Source organism: Aquila chrysaetos, chromosome 16, assembly GCF_900496995.4.
Source record: "Aquila chrysaetos chrysaetos chromosome 16, bAquChr1.4, whole genome shotgun sequence".
Taxonomy (NCBI): domain Eukaryota; kingdom Metazoa; phylum Chordata; class Aves; order Accipitriformes; family Accipitridae; genus Aquila; species Aquila chrysaetos.
The window spans coordinates 1671619-1696284 of NC_044019.1; the positions used below are offsets into that span (position 1 = coordinate 1671619).

The 24666-nt window shown below is 54.6% G+C and overlaps 1 protein-coding gene across 3 annotated transcripts; it reads right to left on the reverse strand.

Annotated features, from left to right (window-relative positions):
* TFAP2E (transcription factor AP-2 epsilon) lies at positions 1-24519 on the reverse strand. 3 transcript variants are annotated; one of them, XM_030038835.2, is made up of 8 exons: positions 24252-24519; positions 23668-24045; positions 23257-23308; positions 8049-8267; positions 5162-5390; positions 4764-4882; positions 1985-2126; positions 1-1565 (listed from the first exon to the last, which is right to left on the reverse strand). In XM_030038835.2, the coding sequence occupies exons 1-8, from the start codon at positions 24276-24278 to the stop codon at positions 1277-1279; spliced, it is 1455 nt and encodes a 484-aa protein (XP_029894695.1). In that variant the 5' UTR covers positions 24279-24519; the 3' UTR covers positions 1-1276. The 3 variants fall into 3 exon arrangements, with proteins under 3 accessions (XP_029894695.1, XP_029894693.1, XP_029894696.1); XM_030038833.2 differs by having other exon boundaries at positions 3-1565; positions 23668-24114; positions 24252-24510; XM_030038836.2 differs by lacking the exon at positions 8049-8267 and having other exon boundaries at positions 4-1565; positions 23668-24114; positions 24252-24504.
* Positions 24520-24666: the final 147 nt, after the last annotated feature.

Genomic DNA, 24666 nt, shown 5'->3' on the forward strand with positions numbered 1-24666 from the left:
CAAAGACGATGGAAGTGCTTTCTTCAAATAAAAAGAGGTTTATTAAGATAATGAGAATGACATTGTGGTGTGGGTGTTGTACATCTATTGCAGCATTAAGAGAAACAACAGCAAGTACAAAATCCTGCAGAACTTCTATAGTCATTATCATCACAGCCTATCTTGTCCATGCTACAGTTTTGTGTATCCAAAACTTCATTCCCATTTCTAATGGCAGAAAATCCAAAGACTTTCATCTTTCAAAAAAAAAAAAAACAAAACCCAAAACAACAACAAAAAAAAAAGGCAAAGCAAAAAAAACCCAACTCAATTTGATATAAATAACTTGCACTGGACATTTTAAAACTTTCAGATTTTAATTACACATAAATAAATATATACAGATTTAGAACAGTTCAGTTTGGCCTGGTTCAAGTTCTGCTCCTTGTGCTTTATTAATTATTATTAATTTTAGAAACTTGTGTGCTGTTATCTGTAGGTTGTGGAGTTTTAATTAGTCCTGGGTTTAACTTAACCTGCTTTATCCCCAGCTATGACCGTGGCAGTTGGGAAGGCTCTCCTCGATCGGTTCCTGCCCTGGGAACCATCGGGTGTGCGGTTTGTTCCTCCCCTCATGGTACGGCTCAGGGCTCCTCAGCCTGGGGGAAAATCTGCCTTAAGTCTCAGTTTGAAAACTGTAAACAAAGTCTGAAACTGCTTTAAATCCAAAGCAGTTCTGCTGGCAATTTTCTCTTGGCTTGGCTTTAGGACTGGGCTGTAGGTGGGGAAATAGGAAGGTTTCCTGTGTATTTGCCTGTCAAAACCAGCTGATAAATCCAGGTACAGCCAGCGATCCAACTCCCTGCCCTCTGCTGCTCATGCCTCTGGTTCCTGCATTGATGAGGCTTTTGCTCTTTCTTCTCAGTTTTTCAGCTGGAACAAATTCCTGGAGCACGTCAGGATTTCACTATGGGTTTTTAAAGAACAAAACAAAATAAAATTGCACATGACTTGGCTTCCTGCATCCACGATTTAAAAAAAAAAAAAAAAAAAAAAAAGGGCAAAAACTAGAAGCCATCAACCTGGCTTATTTTCTCAATCTCATTACGTCCATTAGAGTTGTTTTCTTCTTAAATTCTTTAAATCTTTTTTGTCTTTTCTTTGTTTGCTTTACGAGTTTCATCCCAAGTTCAAATGTAGCAGTACAGAAACAGTGCACTGGATCATCTTTCCCCCCCAGTGCTATCTATCGCGACTGGGGAAAGCTCCCACCAGGGAGAGGGAGGGAGACAGCACGTTATTTCCGATGCTTCACTTCTTTTTCTGACGCTTTGGAGTCTCCGGCCGTGTGCCCGTTCCCTGTGCTGTTCATGAACATTTTATCCAGCCCCTTAAGGGACTCTACCAGGTAGTTCTGGAAGGCTGTGAGCGCTGCGCAGATGGCTGGGCCCCCAAAGCCGTGGGTTATCAAGCTGAAATGAGTCAAACAGCTCTGGACACCAGGCTCTAAGATGAGTGAGGGGCGGCTGTTCCCCAGCGGCGAGCGATCCTGGGCTATCAAGTCTGCAAACTCTTTACAAATTTGCCTGAAAGGGAGAGGTTTGTGTTACTATAAATGCTGTTGGAAAGCTGCAGGGACGTAGGTGTGTTTGGGGTCATTTTTCCTGCTCCCTGCCCGAGCAGCTCTGTCCCCTCCAGGAGTTTTTGGCTCCAGCCTGGGGAAAAGCCCTGGGTGCAGAGTCGGAGCTGGTGCGGCTGCTGCTGCTCTTTGAAGGGGCACATGTGGCAGTGCCAAAACGCTCCCCGGGGTGAGGTTAACCTCTCCCGTGTAGGAGCAAGCCCTTCCATCCATGCCAATTATTCACCTTGCCGCACATCTTTCAGATCTGCGTGCAGCCTATGAGGCCATCTCTTCCCCACAGAAGAGTAAGCTTTTGGGGCTAACGCTGCCCTTCCAGGCTGCGGGTACCTAACGCAGCGGTGGCTCGTTGCCATCTGTACTCACTTGGTAGCCAGCAGCATGTTTTTCCTGGTGTGGAGCTCCGTTGGGTCGGAGTGCTGTCGGCACAGGTACTCTGCCGCTGCCTTGGCTGGGAACTCCGTTTCACACACGTACCCAAAATCGCGAGCCAGGTGAACGGCTTCACCTACGAGCAGGACAGATGAACAAGCTGTGTCAACGCCTGCGTGGAAGGGGAGCACTTTCTGTAGCAACTTCAGCCATCTCACTGATGTGGCTTGGGCCACTTGGGCATTTCCCTTGCTGCATCTTTCTCTCCCTACTTCTTCCAAAATTTCCTGCTTGGCCTCCCCAAAATGAGCAGAGATTTAAACAGGGGCTGGAGGGTGAAAAAGTGACCTTAGCCCTGTGACCGCTAGACAAAATGGGGATGTGAGAAACGGGCAGAAGGAAGGGGTTTACATCCTCCCGCAGTGAGCAGGGGCCCTCGGGCTGGACGCGCAGGCAGCGTATCCATCACCCCGTGGAAATGCCCACCCATTGATGGAATTGATCCATCTCCAGGCGTCCCCGTGGAAATAATCAGAGCTGATGGCAATTGATCATGCCCAACACCCGAAATCCTGGTCGGGCAGGCAGAGCTAATTTGACTTGCCCCCCTGCTGCTCATACGTATTAGGCCATCCATCCTAATAGCATTAACCTAGATCCCATCACAGTCTTCCCAGCTCCCGGAGCTCAGTCTGTGAAGCCATGTTACGGTCAAAGTGTCTGTGCTTCCCATACAACGATAATACTTTCCACTTCATCTCCTCCTCCAAAGAAGGAGCAAATAAGGTAAACCTAGAGAATCAGAACTGCAGTTGGTTGTATGTTAAAAAGCAATCAGAAAGGAATAGCTGCTGAAAAACAGTTGTTGTGAGAATAAAAAAGGGCTGTGTGACCTCACGGTGGGAGCCAAGGCTGGAGCCAGGATTTATTTCCTCCATGAATGTGTGTGAGTGGCTACACAGCTGAATGTTTTAAAGGCAGTTTGGATTCTGGCTTAGAATTAGGTTTCAGCAGAGGGGACAAGGCAGTCCAGCTTCTGAAAGTGGTGTTAAATCTACACCAAGCCAGAGCCCAGGGTAGGAGAGCACTCGTGGGGCAGGAGGACACAGCAGGCATAGGGGCTGCAGGAGCCTGTCTGAATGCACACCTCTTTCTGAGAGCTTAAGGATGTTTCTGGAGTTGAACTATAGCCCTGCTGTTCCCTGGGGTCCGTGCTGGAGCTACTCTCACGGAGCAGGTGCCCAGGAGCGGGCAAGTGCTCGGTGTACGTGGCAAAGGCTCCCAAAGAAAGCTGTGTTTCTACCTGCAGCCCTTGTAGTGCTCCCTGGGTTCCCCAGTACCCATTCCCCCCATCTGTACGAATGGCTGTGGGTCAGTATAAGAAAAAGTATATCATTAGCACTCAGAAAAAAACCCAGTGGTTTTTTTAAAGGAACAGATATTGGGAAGGCAGAGGGGAGAAAACAAATTAAACCAAGACAGCAAATGTCCAAGAAAGGGAATGCCTGGGGCATAGGGGCACAAGCCAGTTTCTGCATGCTGAGTAATGACAATGCAATAGCACCTTCCTCTGGGTGAAACATCTCCCAGTACCATAACACTTATGTGCAGGAGCAAATTATATCCATCAAGCACACATGGCACCGCTCTTTTATTTACTATGAGCTGGTAAGCAGTAACTGAAACATCAGCAGCCACCTGAAATCAAAATGTACATTTCTTCCTTCCTTTCTTTCTTTCATTCTTTTCTTTCTTTTCTTTTAATGGAAATCAGCCTTTCATTCAGCACGAACCAACTGCCCTCAGTAACAACCTCCGCCTAATGAAGCGGGTCATTTAATTTGCTGGCAACAATGGAGATGATTTTCTATTCAGAAACTGCAGGCAGCTGCCTCCAACACGCTGGGTGCAAACACAATGGATTCCAAAGCTCGAAGGGAGTCGGAGCTGTCATTGCATTTGTTTGCGTCCCGTGTCCTTTTCTCCCAAGATGCGGTGGCAACATCATCATTTCCATAGTGCAAAAAGTAGGAGGGGAGCAAATAAACAAGCAGCTTTAAGCAGGGGCACCTCACACGTCAGGGCACGTCGCACGCTGCCTGCCAAGGCTGTGCTGCCCGCAGCACATTTTCCATAGCTTAGCCCTTAATGCCACGCTCCGAGGACTGCTACTACAAACTTTACCTCCACCTGCAAGACCTCAGAGCTGTGCCGCATCTCCTCGACATCTCGCTTGTCCCCTGCTGTCCCGGGGGAGAAGGGCAGGACTCAGATACGGGGCATCGCCTTCGCACAGGAGACAGGACATGGACCTGAGCGCGGTGATGGAGCCTCGACAGAACAGGTCGATGCTGCCTGGTCGGCAGCACCTGAGTTGTGTCCTAAGCTTGCCCACAGTGCTACAGAACAGCTGCTAAGTACTTGGCAGCTTTATTCGAGCTTTGTTGTATTTGGTTTCTGTGAACCTGACTAAGCGTTATTAGAACTAGCTCACAGAAATGAACGGTACGTTTAGCTATAGCCAAAAGGAAGCTCGCAGCCCCATTCAGGCTGTGGATGCCTTTTCCCCATGGGCTATGACTGGTCTACAGAAATGTCTGAGTTTCCGAAGATTGAATCAGCATGGAGGCTTACACGGGGATATTTCCAGTCTCAGTTGGTGGTGACCACTGCATACTTGGTTTTAAGTGTTCTCGTTTGTGGAAAGCTGCAAATGAAGGGTATTGAAGTTTCGGCCCTCCCATCCTCCGCAGGAGTGCAGAGTGAGTCTTACCTTCCACGAGGGATGTCAGCAGGGTGACGTTGGCAGCTTTGCGCCTTCCCGCAGGTAGATTTAGTCCAATTTTCTCTAACCTTTCCCTTAAACACCGACCCCCGTTTTTTGATTTTGCTCTGAAAAGAGAAAACACGGAGAGGAAAAAAATTATAATTAATGTTAAAATAACTATAACTAATCCCAGTTTAAGCTTTTAGGTTTGAAAGGAAAGAAGAAAAAGCAACAAAAATGCTATTCCCCAATATACCACACACCAGAATTTCTCGTCTCCATTAATCTGAGAGGTAAGAGCTGGTGCTGAAGACAACGCTTGCTTCGGCATTACCCCCTGCATTTCAGCACGCAGCACAGCCCTGTGTCCTTGGGCTGTCCCAGGGCTCTTAGGAGCAGCTTACCTGCGGAGGACTCCTCCGAGGAGAGAGGCGTTGAGACACTCGGGGGGCGAGAGCCGCCTCTGCACCTCCCCGACGGTCACCTTGTACTTGGAAGTGGAGCTGAGAAGAGAGAGGCGGCCAGGCACGGAGCAGAAGACCTCGTTGGGATTCGTCACCCCTCCGATCAGGCCATCTTTGTTCATTGACAGGGTGGAAATGGTGGTGCCGTTGGCCTTCGAGGGGATGGGCACTGGGAGACAAGGAAGGGAGAGAGAAGAGGAGACCATGGCTGAGAGACTCCGGAGCCAGGGATGCTGCTCGGTGACTCTCCTGGAGCTTTCTAGCCCCCAGCACCCGTGCACTGCCGTCTGCAGACATCAGCATGGCTGGCTGGGATATCAGTTAGTTCCTTATTTTCCTCAATAAAAGAAGAGAGGTGGGGTGACGAAACTAAACTAAATAAAGAAAAAAAGAATGGAAGAGGCCTGGACTCTGCTCTCGCCTGCTTTCCCACGCCTCCCAGCTCTACTGTAATTAAACCCAAGGTTTTGGGCTGGTCTCCGGGAAGGCTAAGGACTGTCCGCAGCATCGCTGTCTGGACCTGTGACCAGCTTCCCCTCCCTGTCTGCTCTGGGCATTCTGTGGAGGTGGGGTGGCAGGGCGAAGCACCGGCTCATCGCGCTGCTCCGGGTGCCATTCCTCTCCTGGCTTTGGGACGGGACTGCAGCTGCAGCCCAGCTCTGCCCAGGCGCACGGCTGCGTCCCGCCGGACAGGATCAGCAGGGCTGAGCCACCACCTTCATACCCTGCATAAAACCCAGGGGATGCTGGGGTGGCCGAGAGCTGCGTTTGCCAGTATGGGTCCACAGGAACCAGTGGAAAGAGTTTCTTTGACTTCAGCTTTGGGATTAGCCCCACAACAAGCCGCAGCCCTAAACTTTCATCATCCCTGGCTTGAAGGAAGCTTGAGGAGATCAAACCCAATTAATCCAGCACAGACTTCCTTTCACTTAATGGGCAAAAGTCAGTTAACACAAGAGGTTAGACAGGCAATGGGGACTTCAGCATCGCATCGGGCCCATGGCATCACAACCAGGGTGAAATGGGCACGGTTTTCCCATACGTCATTCCAGTAAGAAATGTTCTTAGACGCAATAAAGGTTTATAGGTTAAAACTGTGGCTGAAACTTGTGCCAAATCTCTTTGGCTTTTATGTTCTGAAATTAATAACCAATTTAACCCTGGAAAAAAGCAGGTTTTGAAAGAATCCAAAGAGGACTGCAAATGCCATCGCTCCAGATCATTTCAGCCCTGGCATTCTTTGTGGTTCCTCAGTAATGACCATTCCACAAGTTACATTCAGATGGTTCCTGCAAGTAACGCAGCAACGAATACCAGGGCGAGATGCAGGTTTTATAAAGGAAATACACATGCCCAAAATGAAACAGAAAACCCGAAAATTAATTGGGGAGGGTACATAGACTGGACCTATTAGGGGGCGCTTACAATCAGCATATTGTAAATACAGCTCAACAACTTGTTAGTGTGGCAATAAAAAAGTAGCACATGTTACATAAAAATGGCTAATGTTTTAAGACTAAAAGATTAATGGAAAGGAGCTAAGGTACATTAAGTTTCCTCTCAGCATGAAACTTGTACAAAGTCAGGGGACTGAAGGGCAAGATGCACTGGTGCCAGGCTGGAGTCGGCAGCTGCGGTGTTGGTGTTTGCCACGACTGTAGCTGGTTGAGGGATGTTCAGGGAAGAATAAATATGGGAACATCACCATGAGACGTAGGAAACCAGAGCTATTTCCAGGAAGCAGCAACTTCAAAGCTTTCTTCCACAGTCCCAGAACAGGTTATATTTGTCTCTAGGGGACACCCTTAAAATAAAAAGTCAGAGCATGTTTTACAAATATCCATGCATTGCTGCCAAGGTGCGTGTCACTTCGGGGCCAGGTACCCAGCGGATGTGGGTTCTGCTGCAGCAAGGGCCACCCCCAAACCAGACACCCCTGGAGAGCAAGTGTTGCTTGTAGTATCATAGCCTTTGTCTGTCCTTGAAGAGCTCTGCGTAATTTATATACTTGCTTATTTGTGCATGCCTGAAATCATGCGGTGGCGTGCATTCAAGCCGCATGCGTGGCTGGGGACACACGAGGGACTGAACAGCCATGCAGGAGAGAGGGGAATCGTGCCTCACCACACAGCTCCATGAAACACGGCATCTCGGGAGGAGGCAAACCCAGCTGGCACCAGCGTGAGTTAACACCGGAGCCTACGGGAAACTGGGCTGGAGATCGGTCCGATACAGCCCCGCACACACCGGCAGCGTGCAGGGAGGGACAGGGCAGGGCGGTGGGAAGGCACGGATGGATGCCGATGCACAGCATGGAGACACCACAACACTTTCGAAACACGTACTAGTGTTTTTAGGGATGATGCTACTGTCAGAAATAAATCCCCTTGAAAGCTGTAACCCAGAGCCTACCGCTGCGAACGTTAATGCCCAGAGCAGTCAGGTCAGCCCTGCTGCGTGCCACAAGCAAACCATGCAGGCACCGGGCGCCCGTAACAAAACTTGAATATTGGCATCGCTCTTCCGCCTCGAGGCCTCAGCCGAGGCCAGAGCCCCGTCACATTCGGCACGTGCAGGCATGGGACGGGGCCGCCCGCGTCGCGGGGAGCTTGTACCCTCAGCAGCGGGGCACACAGAGTGCGAAGGGAGAAACAGAACGGGTGGCTGGCCCAGCATCACGCAGAGGTTAGCGGCAGCGCTGGAAGCTGAGCCGGTCTCTTGAGTCCTGTAACAGTGCTTCATCCATTAGACAACGTTGCCTCAATACAACAAGAATAAACATAGCCACATTCGCCATTAATCATTAATTATTGTTATTTGGCCTCACCTGCTGCTGTTTGCCTGGTCTGATCTGCAGCTTGTTTGCCCATAAACATGCTGCAGGAAGGAGACAAGCTACCATTAAAGCCTGACAGCTTTGTTTCCTTGGCTTTTGGGGAACCAAAATTGTCTCTTGTCATCTGAGTAAACCAAAAGTCCCCCTCGATCTTCAGTTGCTGCTTTCCTGTTCCCGCAAGCAGCAGGTGATCGGAGCACCTGAGCCAGCCTGCAGACAAGAAGGAAGCATGAGACCATTGTGGGTCGGCACGGCACGCAGCCAACAGCCCAACGCCCCGGCGCGCGAGCACGCCGACCCCCTGCGTCCGCTGCCGCCGCGGGCAGGAGCCGCGGGACCCTTCCAAACCAAGACGGGTGCATGCAGGTGCCCGGCCCCGCCGGGAAGCGCTATGTGCTGCTTCGCACAGCTTCGTGCCGAGGGTTCATCCGAGCTACGGGGCAGAGACGGGGGTTTTCACAACGAGGTTTCTGGGCACCGGGTGCTGAACAGCCACAATGCGAGTGGGAGGCATTCGGTGCCACCGTGCCCGAGCGGAGGAGCGGACGGCCAAGGCACGGACCTGAGCCCCATGCGGCGCTTTGCAGCTGGGAATAAAAATGTCACACCGGTGTCACTGCACTGGTCACCCCTTCTGAGGTTTCCTGGGTTTGGCCATAGCAGATACCTGTCCTTGGCATGGGGGCAAGACATTGCCTTTTGCTCAGTGAGCCGGCTCTCGCCCTGCTCATCACCGTGGCAGGGACGTGGGCAAGCTCAGCTCCCACTCATGACCGTGAAGGACAGAGTTTTCAGCAGAAACACCCCAGAGATGCTCGTTCATACAGTGATGGACCGACGCATTACATAGGCTGATGAAGAAAGGGTTAGATGCTGGTACCCCAACGGCCGGGTGCCCAGGTGCTTGGCCCCCTCCCTCCAGGCCCTGCCTGAGTGGGACAGGGCTCAGCTGGGTCACCCCACCCCAGGAAGCTGTAAAGGGCAGGACACAAGCTGCATTTCTCTCTGTGACGCTGCGTTTGGGTTGATTCAGCTAAAGAAAGGGGAGGAAGGGGGCATTAGGCTTTTAGCAACTGCTCAGAAAACCGGGGAGCGTGAGGTCTTTTTTCCTCTTACGCCCATCTTTGCTCTCTGCTCTTATTATTATTTCCTCGTTATTTCCTAACTGGCCCTGTGTGAGCTCTGCAAGCTGTGTGATAGATGGGTGAATGGAGGGTGAGCTGGGGAGCCTGCAGCAGTGCTGGGGAAAGGCTGTTCCCAAAAGCTGGGAGCTGCAGCCAGCCCCACGGGTGCTGGTGGCCTCTGATCAGGACCCTCCTGGCAAAGACACAGCTGAGTCTGGGGGAGCAAGAGGCTGAACATCCATGCTGTGCTTCTGGCAGACTTGTTCTCAAGCAAGAAATGCTGTGAGTGTGGGGGACTTTTGAGAAAATGAGCTGCCAAGTGGGTTAGTGTCGCCCAGGGAGCTGGGGCTGGTGGGAGAGGGACCAAAGCCCTGGGCACGGTCCCAGCAGGGTGAGTTACTGGAGAGAATGTAGGTGCGTCTACATGGGGGAAAAAAAAAAAATCTTAGTCTGCTCCCTGAAACCCCTCGGTCATTGAGGCTTGGTTGCTTCACTTTGTCCCCCTAAAGTTTTTTTGCCCTTTCCTTTAGCTGCCAGGTGCTCCTGAGAGGTTTTTTTTCCCCTGTGGGAGGGTTGCTTAGTTCAGATTAATCCTGCTACTTCTAATTCAGCAAATCCAAAAGGTCTTGACTGGTGTGGCTGATACTCAGCTCCTCATGCAGAGGTAAGCTTGGCTGCGGATTTCACAAACTAAAGCCCCAGTGAAGCATTTTGCCCTGGTGAGCCTCCGGTCCTGGGGATGCTACCGCTGGGCTTGGGAGCAGCAGAGCTAGATGCAGGTAAGCACTGCGGGGCTGTGCAGTACGAGTGTTGAAGGGATCCGATTTGAAAGGGAAAACTGATTTTGAAATAAGGTTATGCTGACAGACCTCAAAGAGCTTCACATGTTGCTAATCCTCAGCCCAGTGCTGGTACAGGACCAGCCCCTTAAGTCATTAACTCGCTCCCAGTGCCTGTGTGAGCTGGATCATTATTGCAGCTGGGGAAAATCGAGGCACAGAACAAGTTAAATGATTTACCAAAGATCAGGCATCTGGGCATGATCTGAATGCATGCACTTCTGGTCTGTGGGAATGCTTTTATAAGCAAGCTGGGCTTTACAGCACTTCCTAACACTTGGGCAACAGCTATAGAAAACTGATTAAGTATGGCCTCTGCTTTTATAACTCCAGACTTTTTTTAATGCGGTGAAACATTTGTCATTGCATTGTCTTGTCTCATGATGCTCCTGTATTTTGAAGTTAGCTGTTGAGAACAGCAGCATGTCACTAATAGGCATACGATGTCTTCCTGAAGGTGGGGAGGGAAGCTGTCCTCATTTCTTCTGTATAATGTCACAGGAAGCGTTTCCATGAGGCTCAGCATCTCGCTGCCTCCTTTAATGTTGCAGGGCAGGTACCACTTGCAATACATTATACGTTTTGCGAGTGCATTGAGCAGCAGTGCAGAGTGACACAAACTCCCATACGAGCCGCCTGTCCTGGTGCTACGCAGCAGGTACATGCGGCTTCGTCTTCCCTTTGAACCCGCGATGCTTGTGATCTCCCATCAGAGATGCCTTTTTTTTCTGCTGAGTCGGATCTACTTTGTCTTTTAAACATACCTTGGGTGTAACTGTCAGATGGCAAAACTCGCACAACTCCATTTGCTCTGTGGCATGAAAACCCCTGATTCCGAGAGAGTGAGTGATTTCCAAGCGGGTCCTGGTTTCCAATAACACCAAAGCCTTCCTCCCTTGACTTCCCTGAGCTGGAGAGCACCCTGCCTGCGTGCCGTTGTCTCCCCATGTCCTGCGCAGCCAGCAGCCCGGGGATAGCGGGGAGCCCACAGGCTGGGAGGGCTGCAGCTGGCTCCCTGCTCTGCTGGGGAATTGTTCTATGACACTGGGCAGGTCACCTCCCCAGTTTGGGCTTGACTGTCCCCATCAATAAAATGGAGATAATATCTACCTGGGTGGGATGCTGTGGTACTCAATTAAAACTTGCCAAGTGATCCCCGGATGAAAGATTTCTCCAGGTGAGAAGTCCCCAGGGGGTAAATGTAGCCAGAAGGAGTTGGTCCAGTGTCTAAGGACAGGACATGGTAATGCTCCTTGGAGAGGCAGACAGGCATGGAAAGGCGATCCCCATGAATGTGAGGTCCTGATACCTCCAGTGACGCTGCAAGTATGATGGGATGCCACGGCTTTGTTTCTGTGAGGGCTTTTCAGGAGATACCAGGCATCAGAGTGAAAGAAGAGAAACACCACTGAACTGATGATCGCTCAGTTGTGAATCCAGTGGATGGAGTAAGGAGCCTTGTGCCTTCAAGGTGTCCCAACATAAAGCATCAATTTTCTGACACTTTTGTTCTGGTTTGCAGAGGTGGGTCCCTCGGCTTTTAAGTTCCAGATACAAAGAAGAAGGAGCAAAAGAAACCCATTCTTCAAAGGCTTTTACCCAGGGAGCTAGAAAGCCTTGGAGAATTTCCTGCTTTTCCCCAACGAGTTTCAGCCTGGACGGATCTGCAGCCCTACGCCTCTGCTTCTTCATCAATCCTCTCCTGTTGTGTGGTCCAGGGTGACGATGCTGCATCCCCAAGCTCCTGCACTCCCTCTCCTTCCTTGCCTGTGTTCACAAACATTTGTGTCTGAAATGACCACTATGATTCCTGGAAACAGCCACTTTTACCTGCAAATATTCAGTGCAAAAGGCATGTCTGCAGCCCGGGCTTACGCTCTGCGTGTGGGTGCTGCCGGGAGCAGCTGCCCGTGCTCGGGGGCTGACTGCACACCATCAACTTTTGGTTTGAAGGGAAAAGAGACTTTACCTACAAAAAGAAAAAGACAAAGTACTGACTCATTTCCATATGAGAAATGCGCTACCTGCTTGCAAAATGATTTGTAAGCAGGAAAATTTGTGGTACTTGGAAATTGAATTGCTTATCGTGGTGTTATTTGTTCAGTTCCATTTCCAGCTGGAGCTCGGGGTGCTGCGAGGGGAAAAACAAGTCCAGAGGGAACATGCAAATCGCTGCCCGTCTTACAAGTCTGTTTTCTTCTCTCCTTAGATACGTTACAGGTAAACCCTCCTCCTCAGCAGCACCGAATCCCTGGATATTGGAGCTTTTGTTGCAACATCTCTTTCAAAAGTGGGAGTGTGCTACAGCTTAGATTGCATTTTAAAGGGGTATCAGTTAATCCTTGTAGGAGACTACCTGGGACAAAGCAATCTCCCATCTTCAGGCACAGTGCTGTCTCCAGCCACCCCAAAAGCATCTCAGCCCCCCGGTCCCTCTCCAGGGCCATGCACCGGTCAGCTTGGCTGCATGGGGCATCACTGTAGGTCCAGAGCAGCCCAAAAAAAGGCTGCGGGAGGCCTGAGTCGTGCTGCCCTGCAAGGAGACACCTGCACTGTGCAAACCTATTTCGGCCGCTCGTCACTGCAGCTGCTGAAGTTTTGCTTCTGTGCTATTGCAGGTCTGGCGACGAGAGCCCCGAGCCCCCCCTGGGTTTTGTTCCCTGCAGTAGATGGGGTTTTCCTGCGGCTCTGTCCCGCTCTGGGCAGGCAGCGGTGGGAAGCTCCGGCTGATGGATGTTTGTGCGTAGCCCCTGATGAAAGGTGCTCCAGCAAGGGAAGGGATTACTGCTGTCTTTCAGGAAGAGCTTTCAGTGAACTAATCTAACCTTCGTTTGAATGTCTCTGATGTAAATTATAAGACAGAGATACATATATAAAGAAGTATCTGCATGTGGGTGTGAGCCAGAGGCAACTGCTCCTACCATCCCTTTAAAAGCCCTTTTTCACTGAGGAGGTGCTGCAGAGTTCAGCTGCTTCAATTTCCTGGTGTTTCAGCAGAGAGGTATTTATTGATGGGCCAGGGAAGGAGGTCAGTGCCATCAGCTATATTTCAAACCCACAGTCTGTAATTATCCTTTCTTCCCAGAGGGGTTTATACAGGTATTTTCTTTATCTTGAATGCACAACCTGAACCAAGTCCCCATGTCAAAGAGCCTCTCTAGGAAACGCTGTAATCGGCTCAAAGGCCTTTTCAAATGGAAGGATGGAAAGAATCTTGTTTTTATCTCTGGGCTTTCCAGATTGCTGAGTCCCGATAGGGAAATGGATCTCGGACCCTCGGAAGAAGAGAGGGAGCAGGGATACAACTCGGCAGCCTCACACTATTCCCATGAGAAAGCTAATCAGGAGAGGTCCCATGCCTATGCAAAGTTCCCATACTTAACATTTGGTTTCCCATGCAAATCAATACATTAGGTTACAAGCTAAATGTTAAGGTGCCATGTGATATTAATTGCATTTTTCTTTCTGTGCCTCTCTTTTACCCAGCAAAGTACCCGCCGTGTATCACTGCAGGTGTCTCCTGGGGAGCTTTGGGACGGATCGATGGGGCAGGAAGGTTCAGCCTCCCCGAGACCAGCAGATACAACATCTCCGTTAAGGACGGTACCTGCTTAGTACATTGTGTCTTGATAGGAATGGCCAATCAATGTAATAACAAAATTTACTCAGATCTCTGCAAAAGCACCCTGTGCTCCTTCAGGACTGGGAAGGGGATTAGTAAGCGGTTTGCAATTAATAATTTCAGCTAATGCGTTTCCCTCCTTTAACATTTAGGAATGACTCGGCCTCAAATGTGCCACTTGCTTAGAATATTTTGTGAATTTTTTGGAAACTGCTCACAAACAATTTGTTGTGAGTTCCCACGCATTTCCCTGCTGTACTTCATTTAACGGATTGGGCCGTGCTGCCTGGGGAGCCTCTGATGTAGCAGCCTGAACAGTAACCTCAGGAACACCCCGCTGGAAAGCAGCAAATATTAATGATTAAAATGTCCCCCTAACGAGTGACATCCAAGTGCTCGAACCTTTGCAGGAAATGAATGAAAAAGGATTTGGATTCTGTTTTTGAACGTCCAAGTGTATTTGCAGCTATTTACTGCATGGGGTTTTGCTACTCATGGAATGAGCTGCTCAGATAGAGCAGTGCCCCCGTCCCCTCCCCTGAGGCTGCCCTTCTCACTTGTACCTCTGCAACTTCATTTCAAAAGTCAGTTTAGTGCGGTAATCCAGATTATTTCACTCCCCCTGATTCAAAATTATTTTTTTCTGAATCTGCAGCTAAGCCCCTTCATATTTACATTAGAAAAATAACAACTAATTAAATTTCAGTTCAATTACTAATTGCTCTCGATGGACCTATGTAGCTCTGCCTCTGCTTGTATAGAATATGTGTGTTTCACAGCACAAAACACGCAGGTGTCGGCAAGGCAAGAAACTGAAACGGGAGGCTGGAGAGCCCAAGGATTTAAGCCAAAGGAACTGGAAATCTGCGTTGCTCCGTGCTGACGCCAAGGAAAGTTTCTCATCCAATGTCATCCCCAGCCTGGTTCAGCTGTGCCGTGCGGCAGCAAGCGCTCCCAGACCCGCACACGCTCCACGGCTCTGCCCTGTAGTGTTAACCATCACAGGTTTATTCATTTAGCAGCACAAACTCCCATTACATTTTGGCAACCAGTCTACGGGATCTTTATGTGTTTAAACAGTATAATCCATTTTACAGTAACATGCTTGAGAGGTTTTCCCTGTATTCCCTATAGAAGCGCCTGAATTTGTGTGGCTTGGATCTACATAATCTAAAAAGGGAGAACAAAGATGCAGTGTCTTTTGCGAACGGCGGCGGATCCCATGTAAGCCACGGTAATGTTGCTATCAATTTGTTAAAATGTATTTAGATTATTGAAGGGCAAAAGACCCTTCAGCAAAGATTAGACATGAATAATAATAGAAAAATACTTCTCTTCATATGGAACTTGCTGCCAATCCGCAGAGCATGCGGGAGGGTTTCGATCTGAGCCTCAGACCGCAGCAATGTAAATCTGTCGGTTCACCTGCCGTTCTGGAGCCACCGGCTCGCCCGGGGATCGCTCCGGGGAGACGTACTGCTTGCCCACTATCACAGTGAAAACACTTTTACTTTTCCTTGCTCAGAAGACGCCCTGGGTTTCTAACGCCCAAGTATTGGCGGGACATCCAGCAAAGCAGACGTGTCACAGCCCGGCCAGCGCCGTGCCCCTGCCAGGGCACACACCGGGAAACGCCTCTGCAGCGGCACGGGACCTGCCCTGGTGCCAGAGAGAAGCCACGGGGAAGGAGCAAGGTCCACATCTTCCTATGGGGAAAACATCTCCGACCAGCCACAGAAACAGCATAAGGAGAAACCAGCCAGCTGTGCGGGATGGGGCACATCTGCACACGGGTGACTGCGGTGCAGCGTCTACAAACCCTCTGATGATGTTTCTTCAGTGACTGCCCCCATCTCTGGCTAACCTGGATCTTGTGCTTGGAGCAAACCTGAATACCCTTGGTCACATCCTCCGCTCCCACCTCCCCAGCCCCAGGACTGCGGCCCCGCTTTCCCTGGCGCATGGGGCCATCTCGGGGCTCCCCGGGAGCCCTGGGGACGCACCGTCCCCACGCAGCCACCTTGCTGGGGACACCGCTTGCTCCCTGGGACCTGTCCAACCAGTCCGGAGGGAATAGGGCCTGACCCGATCCCTCGCTCCCTGGCGCCTCGGCAGTTGGGTGACTGATGCCAGATAAATGCCTGAGATAGAGGGTGGGGAGACTCGGCCTGGCTGGAATCCCAAGCACGCACCGCAGAAGCTGTGATGGCTTTTTAGGCTGCAAAGGTGAACCTGCTTGCAGCCCCCCTTGTCCCGCTCCAGAGCCCCTCGCTCCTGAGCTGCAGGCGTGCTGTGTTCCGGGACATCTAACTGCAATGGGTAGCTTGGGTTCAATTCTAGCAATTCCTTCTCACTCCTTTGTGCTTCTCTGCTCTTTTCCACCAAGCCACAACACTTAAATTCTCTCCAAACCAAAGATGACACCTAGACATGGCAGAGCTGGGTCTGGGACAGGGCATGGAGATGAGAGCTGAGCATGCAGCAGCTCCAAGCATTATATCCACATTTGCTAATTAGTTCTTCCATTAAGAATTAAAATAAACAAACAAATGGAAGGACAGCAAGAATGAGTAATTCCCTAGGATCACACAGGAAAGGGTGGGATAGCTTAGTGGTTAGGGTGCTAGTCTAGGACTTCAGAGAACCTTGTTTAGGCTCTTCAAATAATTAAGACAGATTGCAAACATTTTTTTTTCTGAAATCATGTATCTTGGAATATTACTAAACAGGGAGGAATGGTCTACGTTTACCTCTGCTCTACAGCAGATTTGGTGTGCCGCTGGGCACGTCCCTAGGCTGGAGGCACACGAACAGGTCCCCATGGGTCTTACCCAGGTCTGCGCTGCTGTGGGTGGGTGCCCCGTGGGACCCCGGGGAGGCACGTGCCTATTGCGTGGCACTGTCTACAAAATTAAGATCTTGATGCCACCTCCTTCGTGGGGACGAACACCATGGGGTGTATGTCACCTGGCTGAGGCTGCTCCTGCTGGCCCCCCTGCCAACCCACTGGTGGGCGAAGCAGCCCCTGTGGGAGCTGGGGCTGTGGCGTGGCAGCGACCTGCTGCCCAGGAGGGTGGGAGCACGTGCTGTGCTCTTCCCCAAAAGTTTTCATGCCTTTACACAGTTCTTCAAATTACGGAAGGAGCACATGGGGTGGCTGGGGACAGCCAGCCCCGGTGACGCTTTTGCCCAGGAGCACGGACGGCTGCAGCCCTGCCTGCCCAACGAGCAGGGTCTGCGGCCGCTGAGCACTGGTCAAGCCACCAAGCTGCAAAAGCATCTCACAGCCCCAGAAATGGAGGAAGAGGTGCTCTGGAGCCAGGCCAGCGTGTCCACGGTGCCTCGCTCGGTGCTGTCCCATGGAGAAGCCTCACCTGGGGTCCATCTCCTGGAGGAGAAGGGCTGTTGGTTTGACTCACAAGCCACATGCCAAAAAGCAACCCAAGCTGGCTTTTCTGAACCTACCCTTTAAGAACTGCTTTTTACTTCTAACAAAGAAAAAAATTCATTTAAAAACATCTAATTAAACAGTAAGTCATGACAAGGTACATGAAACTTGGAGATAACACATGCCTGGGAGGCACCAGGGAGGTTGAGACAAAGCCCAGCGCCTTCACCGGTACCCGCGTGTGTTATCTCACATGAACACACACCTGGTTTTATCCTGGTGCAATTATAGGACATTAAAAATATAATTTTAATGGAGGAATGGTGATCTGGATGCAGTTCAGAGTAAAAACTTTCTTTTAAGTTTCACTGTTTGATTAGTAGGTGTTCCTGCCGCGCACGCATGTGTGCGTGAGGGAGAAGCGCCCGGATCGGGAGGTGTGACTGTGTTTTGATGAACGCTGTATCTCGTGGTGTGTGCGAGGGCTTGTCTAAACTTTAAAGCCTTTGTGAGCAGCACTAAGGCAGCAAAGCCTCCAGTCAAGACCCGGCTTGTCCCAGGTGAGCCCCTTTTCCCACTCAGGCAAACTACCGCAGCAGATAAAGCTGCCGAAAGCCGGGAGGGCTCTGCCAGCCGAGCTCAGCACCCTGCAGCTGACTGGAGTCCAAGCACCTCCGCCCACGTCTGTGGACAGTCTTATAAAAGACGTGTCTTCGCAGCCCCGGGTGTTTTACAGGATGACCTCATTTATTACCTTGCCCGTCACAGGAAATGATGTTTATCTAATCTACCATTCTTTCAGGATTTTTTTTCTGCCACATCTGGCTTCATGCGGCATTTCTTACAGCTCAATCCCTCTCTGCGCTGAAACAAAGGAGAAATGGCACCGCTGCCGCCACGCCAGCACCCCGGTCCCACCGGCAGTCCCGCACGCGAAGCCCACGGGGAAGATTTTGCTTCAAAACCTGGAGCTCGCGTGCGGTGGCGAGTGGATCTAAGGATCTCGGTCTTAATCTCCCTCCTCTGCTGCATTCTTTAGTAGTGACAGCTACTTCTTGCAATATTTCTAAAAGTGGGCTCGGAGCACTCTGAGGCACAGCTTTCCATCCGTCTGTCCAGCATCCAGCCAAACAGGTCCACATTCCTGAGCAGAAACGCTAGCACTGCCACTCGGGAGCAGCTGAAAAGCCTCGGATGGAAATTTAAGCAAGTCACAAACACGCGGGAGAGCACAGCGGCCAAATCCTGCTGCCTCAATGCGAAGCCAGGGGAGTTCAGTCCCCACCAGCCATCCAGCACCCATGTGCCATGCACGCCTGGGTGCCAGCATGAGCCCACACTGGGTACACCCTGCTCCGTCTGTACTCCGGCTTGTAAAATGCTGTAGCCAAAACGCTTGCCCGCGAGCGGGGTGTGCAGGCCCCTGCGGTTCTTGCCGCTCCCGCTGCTCTCAGGGCCCCGTCTCACCCCGGCCCACCGCCGGCAGGACCCCCGGCTGCTCCTGCACCCCAGCCTGCACCCCCACGTTCTGGGTGCCAGGGAAAGAGATTTGTATTTTTTTCTTTGTAATAAAAAGGCTCTATCAGAAGCTTTCCACTGATCCTGAAAGGATGTCAAAGCAGTAAAACCCCTCCTTATTTTACGACCAAGCTGCAGGATTTTTTGCTACCGAGTGCAACGGCATAGTGCTTGATTTCATAAACAGAAAATCACACTCTCCTTGCCCAGCCGAGGGAAGAACCCGCAGCAGGAGCAACGGCTGCTCGGTGGGTCTCCAGCCGTTTGTCTGGGGGGTTCCAGGTCCAGATGTGAGTAGCTGTCCCGGGCATCCAAACACCAGGGCAGCAGGTGAACAGGGCAGAAAATGCCTGTAGCTGCTGTAGCCTAAAGCAGCCAAAGCCCTTGACTAAACTTTTTCGGAATTAATTTTACTGTTCTCAAGCCAAATATCTTCCTGGTCTTATATAAATGCTTGGGAGGAAAAAGAAAAAAAAAAAAACCACCGAACAAATAAAACAACAACAACCAAAAAAAAAAAAAAGGCACAGAAACCCATTTCTGAAATACTTTTGAAAAAGAGGGAGAAGGAACAAACATGAATATAAAAGATATTCCTAAAAGCTCTGCTGCCCAATCCAAGATTTTATCCATTAAATTCCCAAACTAAATATATCCCCTATCTATCACGTCAGTATGGGGGGAAGCTCATCCTCCGTTTCTCAGTGCTATTCACAAGTGAAATCCCAGCTCTACCTCCATCACACACACCATCCCTGCAGCCGAACCGGACCCCCCCCCCCGCTTCTGTTCCCCCCCCCCCCCGGGACCCTCGCATCGCCCGGCGGCTGCTCCTCCAGCCTGAGGGCCGCCCCCGGGAATAACGAACCGGAGCCAGTCCCGACAGCCACGGTGGAAATTGAGCTCTGAACGCCTGTTTTCAGCCCGAATTTGCCTCCCGGTGCTGTCCCCGCCGGTGGGACCCGGCTCCCCCCCGCTCCTCGCCCGCCTTGCGGGAGCCGCTCAGCCCCCGCCGGGGCTGCGGGACGGGGACTCAGGGGCCGCCCCCCCCCCCCCCGTAATGCTAAAACCGTTAAAGTTTATTTAAGAAGAAAAGGGGGGAAAAGCAAACCCGCAGCCGGGGTTACTCGGGCACGGGGCTGCGGGGGCCCGTTCATGCGGGGGGGGACGGGACACATCTGCAATTACAGCCCCTGCGATGGGGACGGGCCCCGGGCCCCCCCCGGGGATGCGGGAGGTGACAGGCTGCGGGGGGCACCGCCGGGGGCTGCGGGCGCTCCCCCCCCCCCTCCCCGTTTCGTGCTATTTTTGACTGGGGGTCCCTGCGCTTGGCTTGAATTAAAAGCTCCTCCAAGTACAGGAGTTAAAAGGTGGCTTTAGGGATTTGGGGCAGGTGATTAATATTTTGTTGAAGCAGGACAACAGTATCTCGGCAACTAATTAAGGAGAGATTTATCTGTTTTCACATGCACAGATTTATATCAGGTTTCTGTCCGAGGGCCATACCGTGAGGAATTCAAGGATTAATCACCCCCGGTGCGGTATTTGAGATCTCGGCGCGATTTATGACAAAACTGCGCTTTTTAACGTTTACCCTCACTCCCCACGGAGAGAGGCACCCCGAGAAACCCCCGCTGTCCAGCTGCACACCCCCTCGACTTCACTGCCTGCCTGGAAAGCGCTCGGGATTTGTCTCTGAAATTTTAATTTTTTTTTTTTTTTTTTTTTTTTTTTCCTAGGGTGTAATTCGTTCCGGCCGCGGGGTCCGGGGCTTCGCCTCGGGCTCACCTCTCCCCCCCGTCGTGCTCAAAGCAGACAGAACCAGCGAAGTCAGAACGACCCCATATTACAGATGTTTTCAAAAAATTAAATAAAGCAGACTGCACAGTAACTAATTCGCCCGGTTCGAGCGGAGGACAGCCCCAGCGCCCAGTTCTTCCCCCGACGCGGGGCAAACCGCCCGGTTACTCGGGGACCCGCATGGCATCGACCACCGCTCCCGGCTGCCGCCCGGGACCCGGTCCGGGGATCCGGGACCCCCCCCACCCCAGCCCGGCTACAGCTTCCATAATTCCCCAGCTTGCTTTTGAGCCGAACTCGCCCCTTTCGGGACATCTCTTCCAGGGCCGCCCCGCAGAGAAGGGCGAGCGCGGCCATCGAAATACGGGCGAACGGGGACCGGGAGGCCGCCGAAGCCCGCTCCGAGCCCCCGGCACCGGTGCAGGATGCGGCCCCGCGGTGCAACCGCCGCCTCTGCCCCGGGAGGGAACCGCGGTCCCGGGCGGCCCCCGGTGCAAGACCCCCCCTCCCCGCGCCTCCGTCCCGGCCGGTGCCGAGGTCACTGGTGGCCGCTTTGGGGGGGGGGGGGGGGCGCCGCCCTCGTCCGTGTGTCCCCCCCCCCCCCCCCCAACACGCACTTTGCTTTGGATTTATCGATTTCTCAGCTGCTCCAGCAAACTCGGGGCTTCGAGCTGCCGAGCGGAGACGGGGCCACCCGGGCAGCGCATCGCCCTCACGGCTGCGGGCAAAGCCGGTGATTCCCCAAAACGTACTTGGCGTCTTTATTCCAAAGACAGGAGGGAAAAAAACAAGAGAACCGGAGTGGGAAGAGCAAGGGGCCGTAGGCGCAGGCGACCTGCGTCCACAGGCCCCGTTTTTCAGCCAGGGTTCTTTTCTTTTTTGCTTTTCTTTCTTTTATTTTTTTCCCCGAAGGAGAGACTAGAGGATCTCCGGGCACAAATCTGGCACTAAACAACAACAAATCCTCCCGACGGGAGACGAAAATTTCTAAGTAATGGCGCGTTTTGAAAAAAAAAAGGAGGAAAAAAATTTTTTTAAAAAACGCAAAACAAAAAAAACCCCACCCCAACCAAACCACCGTAACTTCAGCCGAACTTCCAGACAAATATTCTGGCTGCAGAGGGGTTTGTGAAGGTACCTCGAGTGCTGCTGGCACACAGCGAACAGCGAAGGCGCGGCCGGAGCTCCTGCCCAGCCAGAGCGCACACGCATCCCGCAGCTTGTTGCAACCATTTCTCATGCAAGGATATTTAATGAAACGCCTCTCGTGTTCTAATTAAAGCTAAAATAATTACGCTCATTAATGCTCCACTGAAATGCCGCGTGTAATAAAGCTGTGTTCTTAGAATGACAATTTTCATGGAAAAGGGGGCTGTAACGCACCGTGAACGCTGCTCCCCCCCCCGTGTAACGACCGCCACCGCCTATGGCGGCAGGGGAAGAGCCGCACCATCGGGATATTTTTCCCGAATTGCCGGAGCTGGGCAGTTACCGGGGCTTCGGCTGCTGCCGGGCCGCCGGGAAACGTCCCCCGAGCCGGGACCGGGGCCGGCACCGGAGCTCGCTGCAGCCCCGAAAGCAGCCGACGACCTAAAATCTCCCGGTTTTAGCGGCGTTTTGCCCGGGCCCGGGCCGGCCGGAGCCAGCCCCCCCCCTCCGCCCCTGGGGTTCTCGGCGTTTCACCCAACAACCCCGCACCCCGCTGGGCTGCGGGCTCCGGCCCGGCCCGGCCCGCCTTCACCCCCCGGCGAGCCCGCACGGACGGCTGCGGTCTCGTTTGCCCGACCGTACCGCGGAGCAGCAGCTAAACACGTCCTTTCCATGGGCATATTTTTGTTTAAAAAAAAAATAATCGCGGGGAGAAGCCAAGAGCAGCGCTTGAATATAGCACCGGCGTTATCGCCCCGAGCGGCCGCACGATCGGCTCACGTCCTGTCCCCCCCCGCTCCCGTCAATGCCCCGGTAAAGTTTTTTATTCGAAAAATATTTTACGGAGTTAAGCTGTTCTAACCACGGGGATTTGTTTGGAAGCGGAGGAGCTGTTTAGCAGGTGGGGGAGAATCGGCGGTTGAATTAGGAGAGGCGGCGGGGGACCCCGGGGGCCGTGCGGGGCCCCTGCCCGCAGCCCCGCTTCCCCGCTCCGGCCCCGGGAGGGAACGGCTGTGGCCTCCCCGCCGCTCCCCGGGGCAAAGCCCCGTTTCTGGAGCCGCAGACGGGGAGTCCCCGCGGGCCCGGCTTGCTGCCGAGGCGGGGGGCGACCGGCGGCTGCGGCTGCCCGGGGGTCTGCGGGATGGCCCCGGGATGCCCCGGTTCCTACGGCCGCGCCATCTCCTCGCCCCCGTTAAACGCGTTCTTCCCCCCCCCCACTCCCCGGTACGAGCCCCGCCGAGCGGGCCCGCTCCGCCGTGGCCCAGCGCTTTCCCCGCCCGAGGCGGTGCGCGGCCCGGGCTGCCTCCCCCGCCGCCGGGCTCAGGGCTCCGGCCCGGGGCGGCGGGACCGGGAGCGGTGGAAGCTGCCGCCGAGCCCCGCCGGGGCAGCCCCGGGGCTTCCCACGCAAACCGTCCGCGGCAGCCGGCGGGGTGGGCCCCCGGGGCTCCCCGATAGCCGGGTCCGCCTGTCCCGGGCCCCTCGGTCCCCGGTACCGGGAAGGAGCGGCGGCGCCGGTACCGCCCGAGGGAGCCCAGCGGGCCGGCGGGCGGACGGACGCGGTGGCCCGCCGGGACCCGCCGCTTTCGTTTTCAGCCTCGCCGGGGACGGCAGCGAGCCCTTCCCGACGGGAGGGGAGCGGCCCCGCGGGGCGGCTGTCGCGGTGTGTGTGGGGAAACCCGACGCGGGGGAGCCCCGAGGGCAGGAGCGGGGTGCGGAGCCCGGCCCGGTGCCGCGTCCCGCGGTGCCGCCGCGCTCTTACCTTTCTTGATCACGGACTGATCGAGCAGGTTCATCCCGCCGTCGTCCACGGCCTGAAAGCACCGAAGCAAGAGCCGTCAGCTCCCGGTGGGGACGGGCACCGGCCCCTCGGGGCGTGGGGGACAGACAGCGCGGCCGGGGCCCCGTCGACCCGCTGCCGCCGGCCGGGAGGGATCGCTCGGGCACGGACGAGCCCGGGTAACGGGGTTCCCGGTCCGGCGGCCCTCCTTGCCCGGGGGTACACGGAGACCGCGGGGCCCGACCCGGCCCGGCCGCGACGCCCTCGCCTCGGCCCGGGGCGCAGAGGCGGCGGGATGGGTCCCCCCCCGTGCCGCTCCCTTGTCGTGTGTGTGTGTGTGTGTGTGTCCCCGTCCCCGGGCACCCTCCCCGGCCTCCCCCCGTCCCCCGGTACCTGGATGTCCTCGATGCCGTGGTGGCCGAGGCCGTGGAGGCCCAGCGGGCCGTCGGCGAGGCCGTGTCCGCCGTCGGGCAGCCCGTGGAGCAGGCGGGGCACGGCGGAGTATTCGCGGCGGGGGTCGAGCCCCAGGGCGCGGTGGGTCTGCGAGAGCAGCCCCGCGTCGTCCTGCCGGCCGCGCTGCGGGGGCCAGGCGGGCTGCTGGTGCTGGTGCAGGGGGCTGAGAGCCGCGTACGGGTCCCCCAGGTGCGGGTAAGCGGGCTCCTGGCCCTGCGGGTAGGGCAGCGGCGGCTGCGGGTACGGCGGGGGGAAGTAGGGCGGCTGGAAGTCGGCGGCGGGCGTGTGGCAGAGCGGCGGGGCCGAGCCGTAGGGCGCCTGGTTGAGAGCGGGCAGCTGCGGCAGGCGGGCCCCGGCCGGCGCCCCGGGCAGCCCCTCGGCGCGGTCCTGCGGCGGCGGGAGACGGGCGGCGGTGAGGCGGGGAGCGGACCCCCGGCCCCCCTACCCACCCCCCCCACCCGGCCCCCCCCCACCCCCCCCAACCGCCCCGGCCCGGCCCCGCCCGCGCCCCGGCCCGCACTCACCATGCCCGGGTAGCTGTGCACTAGCATCTGTGCGGGCCCGCGGCGAGCCCCGGGCGGGCCGGGCCCCGGGGGTGCCCCCGTCTCCGCCCCTCTATCCCGCCGGAGCGGCGTCTCCCATCGCCCGCCCGCTCCTCTGCGCCGGCCCCGACTCCATGCACGCCAGTTATAGCGGCGGGGGCGCGCCCGCCGCGCCGGGAGCGCGCGTCAGAGCGCGGGGACGGGGACGCGCCGCCCGCTCCCGCGGGGCCCCCGACGGCTCCCGACGGCGGCCGCGGCGGGGCGGCGGCGGGGGGCGGCCGGGGCGGGGGGCCAGGGGCGACCGTCGCCCCCGGGAGCGCGGCCGGTGCCGCTCCCCGCGCCGTCGGGCGGACCCGCTCCCGCCGCTCCCGTGTCGCACGGTGCCGCACGCCCCCCC

Bases quoted from the DNA above. Each gene is read 5' to 3' on its own strand.
- TFAP2E (XM_030038833.2), bottom strand. From the start codon at position 24,278: ATGCTAGTGCACAGCTACCCGGGCATG. The intron at 23,309-23,667 runs GTACCGGGGGAC...CGGTGCTTTCAG, and splicing joins ACGGCATCGAGGACATCCAG to GCCGTGGACGACGGCGGGAT. The intron at 8,268-23,256 runs GTAAGAGCGCGG...TCTTGTCTGCAG, and splicing joins TCAGTCCGTGATCAAGAAAG to GCTGGCTCAGGTGCTCCGAT.